This window comes from Gadus morhua, chromosome 8 (genome assembly GCF_902167405.1).
Source record: "Gadus morhua chromosome 8, gadMor3.0, whole genome shotgun sequence".
NCBI classification, from domain to species: Eukaryota; Metazoa; Chordata; class Actinopteri; order Gadiformes; family Gadidae; genus Gadus; species Gadus morhua.
Window position 1 is genome coordinate 11,501,036 of NC_044055.1, and position 9,317 is coordinate 11,510,352.

The window sequence follows — 9,317 nt, forward strand, 5'->3', positions numbered from 1 at the left end:
CCAGCGACTTCACGGAGATGTGCACACACACACGGCCAGACAACACACACGTCTCAGGGCACACTCACACTAGGCCATCTGTACCATGCCCGAGTACGTTTGCCCCCTAGATCGTTTGGCCAGTGTGAGCACGCCATCCGTACTCAAGTACAGTTCAATTCCGTGGCCTCAGTGAACTTCGGTGAGGTCTGCCCAGGCCACAGTACAGATGCTAATGAGCCGACACGCGCACACACACAGATACGCAATCTTTATGTACAAGAGACCCCCGTACTCAGGCCCAGTTGAGATTGCCTAGCGTGAGCACAGGCCAGCGGCAGTGTGTGTGTGTGTGTGTGTGTGTGTGGGGAGGGGGGGGTAATCGTACTTGAGTACAGTACAGGGCAACTTTGCCTAGTGTGAGTGCGCCCTAACTGTGGCCGCATGAACAGAAACATTCCCCACGCGGCCAAACGCCTGAATGAGCGCCTCAATCCGTCCTGGCACCAGCTAGTCTTGAACTGCCGTAAAAAATGTACCCATAAACTGTCGAAAAGGACGCTTTTATTTATCTTGGGACGGTCAATAGAGCTATTCATTGACCTCTGACTAACCGACCCCTCCTTTGAATGCCTGGAAGTAGAAGCTCCCGATCCGGCCGTTGGCGGGCTTCAAAGGCTCGAGATACCTGCAAGGAGGTCGACTATAACACTCAGTCTTAGACAGGGGAAGGCTTGAGAAAGTTGAGAAAAACACATCTGTGTACAGTTAATCTGTCAAAGGTCAAAGCAACTGCATGAGACAGAATGTGCATTGACCGAACGTGCTCTTCACTTCTCATTTCTTTTCTCTTTTTAGTTGGCTAGGTTTCAAGAGTCGTCGCGTCTGCTAGGTGAGAGGTTGTTATTATAACCCCAACTCCCATCAGGAAAGTCTCCCAGGCCACACCAAAAAAAGGGGAGAAGGAAGGGTGTGTGTGTGTGTGTGTGTGTGTGTGTGTGTGTGTGTGTGTGTGTGTGTGTGTGTGTGTGTGTGTGTGTGTGCGTGCGTGCGTGCGTGCGTGCGTGCGTGCGTGCGTGTGCGCGCGTGCGAGTGTGTGCGTGTGCGCGCGTGCGAGTGTGTGCGTGTGCGCGCGTGCAATAACTCTGGTTGCAATCTGCAATATGTATCACTTTCTAGCGTCAACCTTTTTTTAATGTATGAATAAAGCAGCGTGGAAGCCTCTCCACATTGTGTCAGCAGTGCGGTTCGCTGGGCAGCAGGACTCGGTTATTTCATCTGTATGGAGTTCCTGCAGCCAAAGAGCCTTTTGTTTGCTGGTCCATCCGATTGTTGCCCCCGCTGCTACCACTACAAGACACTGAGCCGTATGTCTGGCTGAACAGCCCTGGGGTGTGACTCACCGGCTCCCTTTTGTTAAACAAAAAACATGAACTTCCCTTGTTTCTCCCAAATCTGATTACGCCCCGCAATCCTTCTTTCACAAGCGTATCTTTGTCTTTGGTCCCACTCTTGTCTCTCCTTCGCACTGTGGAAAGCCATTCTCAAAGAGAACAGGGTAAACGACCCTGAGAATATATAAAGGCCTCCAGCTGATTTAGAGACCAGGCTAGGGAATGTCATGTCGTCAGATAAGGGAGTCGGTAACCCTCCGGTCTGACCAGGCGCCAACAGATACAAAAGGAATCTCCACTCCTACACCTTTAAATATTGCATTTCTGGCTGAAACCTAACAAAAGTCTGCTTTTCTCTGGAACTTTCTCAGAGAAGGGTGTGGTGGATTCTTCAAATGTCTGTTTAGCATTTTACCTGACAAATTGATAGAATCCCGGAGAAAATCATGATTTAGCATTTGGCATAGAATATATACCCAAACTACCAAAATGGCAATAGGTTACTATGTGAAATTACTAACCTTTAATAATTATGAGACCTTTTTTGTTAAATGGTAGACCAAAGCATGATAGAGAATATATATATATATATATATATATATATATATACATTTTTCTATAGCTATTCTATAGAAATACAATAGCACAGTAGTAGTCGATTCACTGTTATTGCACTTTACTGTCTTTGACAACCCTGTGTATGTGCACAACAAATTCCCTCTTGGCCATCTACATATATGCCACTGACCTACCCTATAAGCATAGGAACCGGCAGCGTACTGCCAGTAACAGGCTTCGGGATCACAATAGTGTATCATGGGGAGATCAGGTCATGCCCACACTAAGACCAGAGATCAGCGATACCAAAAAGGCTGCTATCTTCTATTGGCAATGAAACACCAGTGAGGGGCAGTAATGACAGCATTCTAGAAGCAGGGACTTCGCCAAGACCCCGATAATACCTAAGAACTTGAGGACCTGTGACATACAAGCAGAGAGTTTATATGCCTGTGTGCACGACACGTGTGTGTGTGATGAGCACGTGTGTGTGTGTGTGTGTGTGCATGTGTGTGTGCGTGTGTCTGTGTGTATGTGTGCGTGTGTGTGTGTGTTTACGTGTGTGTGTGTGTGTGTGTGTGTGTGTGTGTTTGTGTGTTTACACGTGTGGGTGTGTGTGTGTGTGTGTGTGTGGGTGTGTTTACACATGTGCGTGAGTCTTTGCGATGTGTACGTGTGTGCGTGTTCATACGTGTGTGTGTGTGTGTGTGTGTGTGTGTGTGTGTGTGTGTGTGTCAGGAGGTCTGTGTACACAGGTACTGCAGGCTGGCCGGTATCTTTCAATAGAGGTGATGTCAGATTAGCAACAGGAAGCTGAGACGATGTAACGTCAGCAGACAGACTCTTTCAGTGTGACACTTCACACGAGAGAGAAAAAAAATACGGACAACAAGAGCAAATATTGTTGCGGCAAGTGGACATGCACGGTACAATAAGGCAGGGCCCCGGTGGAGTCAAATAACATGCATTGATGTTTCCACTGTGACTACTCAGCCACCACGGGCAACATACATGAAAGAGGAAAACGGGGAGAAAGCAAGTCATTTACAGGTAATGAAAATAAAAACGTGTCACAAATAAATGTGTCCCGGACTTGGAAATCGATGCAGCACGGGAGCTAATATAAACTTGTTGAGCTAAATCACATTCCTCTTAATTAAGGATTAGTTCAAGCAGTCGCCAAACTAAACCCACGCTTGCTTCTATGTCTGTACTATCTGTGTGCTTTGTATTACAGCGCTGAAAAAAACGAACAATAGTGTTGTAAATGAGGATCAATACTGGACTGATAACAGCCCTCTCTGCATCTCCGTTTGAGATGTGGGGCACGGTCAGAGATCCAAGACCAGCCCAGGCTGCTGCAGCACCGCAGACAGGAGACACTGTGTTGGAAGGTGAGGGAGAGCATATCTACTGTAAGACTTGTGACCTCTTCCACCCGCCTCACTCCTCCCCTCTGTTCCCAGAGCCTCGTCCTGTCTGCGACCACCCTGCGCCTGCGCGCTGCGACCGTGGCTGGGCGAGTGCTCATTTGCACTTTGAAAAAACATAAAATATTAAAAGGTATGTTTACGATAACGGGAAAGCAATTTCTTCCTCTCCTCCTCACAACCGCATTATTAATTCATACTGTTAAAACTACTTTCCACAAATTAATGGAGACAATGCATGGGCCCTACAATTGCTTTTGGAAATAAAGCGGGCGTCCACTGACAAGTGATGCATTATTGCCGTGCTGAGTGCGGCTTATCTATAGAGAGCAGCACCGTGGATGCTGTTGGCTTTAAAAAGTACTTCAACCACACAAGTCACCACAAATTACAGACTCCCAGATACCCCTGTGAAAACCTCACCACTGATTATACGTTAATTCTTATCACTTGTGGCCTGCCACAGAATATCCTATATACCCAGACGTCAATCCCCTTTAACAGCATGCATTCTTCAGGGCTCTCCACCAGTTGAACCGTAAAGCCCTCTTCAAAAAACGTCCCTGATACCAAACTACGGTTAGAGTAAATGACGCCTAAAATTGACACTGGAGGAGTCGTGGGGGAGAATACTTGAGTCCGGTAAAAACCACTGACTGGTTATCCCAAACACTCTGTGACGGACTGCAAGCCTGAATGTATAGGAGCCGTCTGCCAAAGGCCATACAGAAAAGGAGGTATTCACGGAAAGGAAATGTATGACACTGCAACACCAGCAATGATCTGAGATTGTCAGATATTGTTTTGATCAACATATGCAACTAGAAAATGCATTTCCAGCAGTAAATGCGGTGAGTGCTGTGGTGCAAAGTGAGGTTGAAAATATGTTTTAATTAAGCCACATAGATAAAGTGACAGCTGAATGAAAAGCACAAGGCATTGCCAAAAATGCAGAAATGTAAAATGAATTGAACTGAAGAATCTGAAAGGTAAAATGTATTGCCCTGCACGGCTGGATTGTGTGTGTGTGTGTGTGTGTGTGTGTGTGTGTGTGTGTGTGTGTGTGTGTGTGTGTGTGTGTGTGTGTGTGTGTGTGTGTGTGTGTGTGTGTGTGTGTGTGTGTGTGTGTGTGTGTGTGTGTGTGTGTGAATAGCGAGCTGGTGCGTGATTAAAAATAGCCCAATAGAGCGGGAAAAACCGCCCAATCTGGCAACACTGCCTGAACGTCCTCCAAAGGTAGCCCAATCTGGCGGGAAAACCCGCCAAATCTGGCAACACTGGTGAAGACCTCACGCTCCAGTGTCAACGTAAATCTATGCGTAGTTTGAAGTACCAGAGCTCTGCCGTCCTCCCGTTGACTCCCGTGTTCAAAAATATATCGTATTTTAAAAGTAGAATATCTTAAAAAATATAACATATTTAAAAAAACTATTGTGAACATTATAAAATTGGAATGGGGTCTCTAGGTGAAAGATTTAGGAAGTAGAGGTCCCAAAGTTTGTAGAGAATAATAAAGAGGAAAGAAAGAAAGAATACAACTTATGAAGAACAATTAGACGCTGCATGCAGCACTCACCTAATAACTACATTTACTAAATTACTAAACTGGCTTCTGTGACATCAAGGCAAACTCCGCAGAACTTTTGATGTCATCTTAGTCCACATTTATGGAAGCACAAAGCTTAAATCAAATTGATGCCATGCCCATGAGCAGGGCATTCTTTACTTTTTATTATGGGCTCCAATCAACTTATTTTAAAATAGATAAGTCTGTTTTCCTATATGTTCACTCTTAACATTATACAACCGTATAATAAACCATAAGCTTATGTTGTTTATAAACATGATTCAACAGAAATAGGAGGGCAATTGCTCAAATAAACTTGGAGGTAAAAGGTAAATAAAACTGAAAATCTGAGCACAAGGCAGAGAGTAGGCCTACATCAAATATGACAGACATGACAGGACTACTGTAAATATATAGCCACAAAAGAGTTTTGTTTTTTCCTTCTTTCCCTAATATAGTAACCCTGATTCAAACTGAAACTACAAGCTAAACCATAATCCCGTACAGTTCAACGCAAACGCATGCAAACGTCAATCCATCATATGGAAATAGCCAAGGTTACTCCAAATAGAGCCGCCAGGCTACAAACTCACCGGTAGCCAGACATATTGGAAGAAGTAATCTGAAGATCAATCCACACGCCACCTCAGACGCCATCGCTTTTGGAACCCTGTCCTGAAACCCAGGTAATAGCAGTGATGGCTTGCTTTACGACGGCTCGTCGTTAGACATGTCAGGGTCCAGCGGTACCTGGTCCAGTCCCGGCGGGCATCGAACAGGTGCGTTCCTTGTCCTCCAAAAGAAAGTTCCATACGGCCCTGGCGTCCCGCCGGTCGTCTCGAGACAGCTTCTGTGGCTCAATCACAAACACCCTGACACCGCTTCGGTCATTAATGTTAGTCTCGCCGGGTATTTAGCCGGTTTGCAGACCGGGGACACCGTCATGTCTTCGGATTAGGATAGTGAAAAGTAGCGGGTCTTCACGGCGTGTCGGGCAGATCAACACAGAGCTGATGTCACAGGTGCGCTTGGGACGGGTCTCGTATGACGGGAAATATGCCCGGGATGGGACCAACAACTTCTCGAGCCCATTGGCTTATCTTTTCAGGTGGGGAAAAAACGGGAGTAAGGAAGCAATCAGAGCAAACATACCGCATGTATCGCCGTGTTTCATTAAACGTTGTGGGCCAATAGATAAGTCCACCCCCTCCTCGCTCCAGCCTCGCTCTCTCTCTCTCCTGGCCCGTGCCCCGTTGGTGAAGTCTGACTTTATGACTTCTGGCGGAGAGCGCGCTCTCCAGCAGAACTCCACAGGGCGGTCCTGTGAATGACGTTTGATCCAGCCTCTCAGAAGTTTAGATTGGGTTAACGGTCTTTCCTCCTTTATAATTGGAAGAAAGAGGCGGGACTTCACGATTAAAGCAAATTCCGCATATTACAACTATTTAACCTGACTGCTTTTATAATTTTGGGAAGAGCTCCAACATAGCTCTCCAGCGCCGAATGTGGTTATTGGATAGGATATAAAGACATATAGGCCTAGTAGTCCTAGCGTGCTGCGTGTATATAATGAGCTGGTCATATGCTCGACCACAGTTGCTCAGTCCATGGTAATGCATTGGCGCCGAACCGGTGAAAGATACCGAGTAGTTTGTAAAGACGCCGATATTGGGCTGTGGATGCCATCCAGTGGGAGATAGGACAATAAGATATTTTATAGGCCATTATTATTAAGTGTACATTTATTTTGGACACAAAGTGACTCGCTACGCATTGTTCTGTTCAACAAGAAAAAATTAAAAGTTTCAAAGCCTTGTAAAATATGGAAGATGTGTATATTTCGAGTTTTGTTTGCATGGCTGATACCAATACCTAAACAAATTTTACTTTTGCATTTTCACAACTGATCTTGTAAAAAGAAAAAATGCAATTTCTAGAAACAATCTCCCTTGGAACCCAGTTGCATTATTTAAGGCAAACAACTTTACACTGCATATTCCCAAATTGATGTAGATGTAGCATGTTAATCGGTTGATCACTTTATTTTGTGTTCGCCAAAAATTACGCTAAATAATTAAAGACTAAAATATTGTCAAAGGTGGAATTTACTCTCCATGTTATTGTAAAATTACCCTTTTTGTAATTGAGTAAGCCTAATATAAAAATAATAAATTGCTCAGACACCTTTACATGTTGAAATACTATGTGGCCAGCAGATTTTGATGCCATCACTCATAATTGATGATCAGAGGAAATATGTTTGCAGAATAAAATCTGTGAATCTTTGGTCTGAACTGCCCAGTTCAGACCAAAGATTCACCTTGCAACGCCTTGCAACTCGCAACTCCTTGCAACGCCTTGCAACGCCTTGCAACGAGACGGGCTGCGACGTTCTAAAACTGGGCAGTTCACACTGGCTGCAACGCGCTGCAACGGGCTGCGACCCTAGGTGGTTTCCATAGTAACTGTGAACGCTCTGGCACATGCAGAGAGCCGCAACATCATTATTTGCGTAGGTTAGGTTAGATTAGTTAGGTTTGCAATTAGTTTTATTTTTATTTTACTTGAGAGTAGGCTAGAGTTACTATGTCTTGTCATTCTCCACTACATCTGCATTGGAGTAAATAGCTGGAGCTTACAGTTAGTTTAGATTACCCGTTGTTGGATACATTGCATTTTCCGGTCATTTGTCGTCGTCATATCTGTATGTGCACGCAATTATTCATGTCTGCGATCATCACAGAGTCCACAAGCAGCAGGTCGCAATTCCCGATGGGTCACAATTCATGACAGCAGACCGTCGAAATCTGCGACCACACTGTAAATGCGGGGAAAATGAGTCAAACTCCAACCAAATGTTTTCAGGTCATTTGTCGTCCTCATATTTGTACTTGGACACAATTATTCATGTCTGCGATCATCACAGAGTCCACAAGCAGCAGGTCGCAATCCCCGATGGGTCACAATTCATGGCAGACCGTCGAAATCTGCGACCGCACTGTAAATGCGGGGAAAATGAGTCAAACCCCAACCAAGTGTTTTCAGGTCATTTGTCGTCCTCATATCTGTATTTGGACACTATTATTCGTGTCTGCGATCATCACAGAGTCCACAAGCAACGCAGGTCGCAATCAACGATGCCACAATCAATCTAGCGCACCGTCGAATTCTGCGCCCACACTGTAAATGCAGGAAAAATGAGACAAACCCCAACCAAATCTTTTCAGGTCATTTGTCGTCCTCATATCTGTATTTGGACACAATTATTCGTCGTAGAATTCAGCAAGATTAAAAGTGCAAATACATCAACAAAATACGACAGTACAGTACCGGGACGGAGTAAGGCCGTGACGTACAAGTTGTTCTGTGCTGTGATTGGCTGAAGAGGAATAGTTAAATCGCCGCGTTCTAAAACTGGACCTTGCGATTTGACATGTTCAATCTCTGGCGACTCCTTGCAACGCCTTGCGACGCCTTGCGACGGCTTGCAACGGCTTGCAACGGCTTGCAACGACCCGTTCACACCGCCCCTGCGACCGCCGTTGCATGGTGAATCTTTGGTCTGAACTGGCAGGGTCACTCAGATTGGTCATCCTTTAACCGAATAGGAGGGTTTTAAGGAGGGTAATCGGAATTTCCAAAAGCACATTCCAAGACACGATCTTGGTATTTCCTCAACAAAGATTCTAAGATAAAAAAGCAACCATTTGTTCATATAATCATGAACGAGCACCAAGATGTGTGTGACATCATGGGAAACTCCCCTGCGGTCATACTTTAGTCATACTTGCCTACTACAATACCACAATATTTGCTACCTTGTGTTTGTTGTCTTATTGAGTGTACAATTTGCCAAACCATACCATGTGGTCATGGCAACGCCTTGTTATCTGCTAGTTAACAGTTGCACTGTGTGAATAATAGGCTCTTAGGGTTTTGGCCCCCTAGTGTTTTCATCGGTCAAACGAGACAACCACAGCATCAGCAGAGCTCGACTTAAGGATCTGTTATTAATATTTCAACAAACATCCATAAAACAAACTGCATGGGGATGAAGAGGCTTGGTACTGTGTCCCAAACCCATCTTACTTAGCCTACTTGTTGTCCTTACTAGAAGATGCTGTTTGAGTTGCATAACGCCATATTGCCATCACTGCCCTTAAAGAACAACAACAATAAAAAAAACTATCCATCATGAGTTATTGGCATGAGTTGATATGTTTAATGACCTTATTGACAAGGAAATGATACACACTCTGGCTGTTCCTTCCAAAGTGCATTAGTCCTCTCCGACGAGAGGAAAAGGAGGTGCTCCGGGGTTAAGGGCCTGCTAAATGACCCCATACCCATGGAAACACAGATCACTTAAACGAGACAAGACAAACAACA

General features: G+C 45.0%; 1 protein-coding gene across 11 annotated transcripts in view; it reads right to left on the reverse strand.

Moving 5' to 3' along the window:
• Positions 1–6,249, reverse strand: part of piezo2b (piezo-type mechanosensitive ion channel component 2b) — an 82,232-nt gene extending 75,983 nt beyond the window's left edge. For 6 of the 11 annotated variants that reach the window (XM_030363371.1, XM_030363372.1, XM_030363373.1 and 3 more), the window contains exon 1: positions 5,522–6,249. In XM_030363371.1, the coding sequence (XP_030219231.1) occupies positions 5,522–5,585 (64 nt within the window). In that variant the 5' untranslated portion in view covers positions 5,586–6,249. The remainder of the gene's footprint in view (positions 1–5,521) is intronic. The other 5 variants (XM_030363379.1, XM_030363378.1, XM_030363380.1 and 2 more) reach the window with 1 other exon arrangement.
• Positions 6,250–9,317: the final 3,068 nt, after the last annotated feature.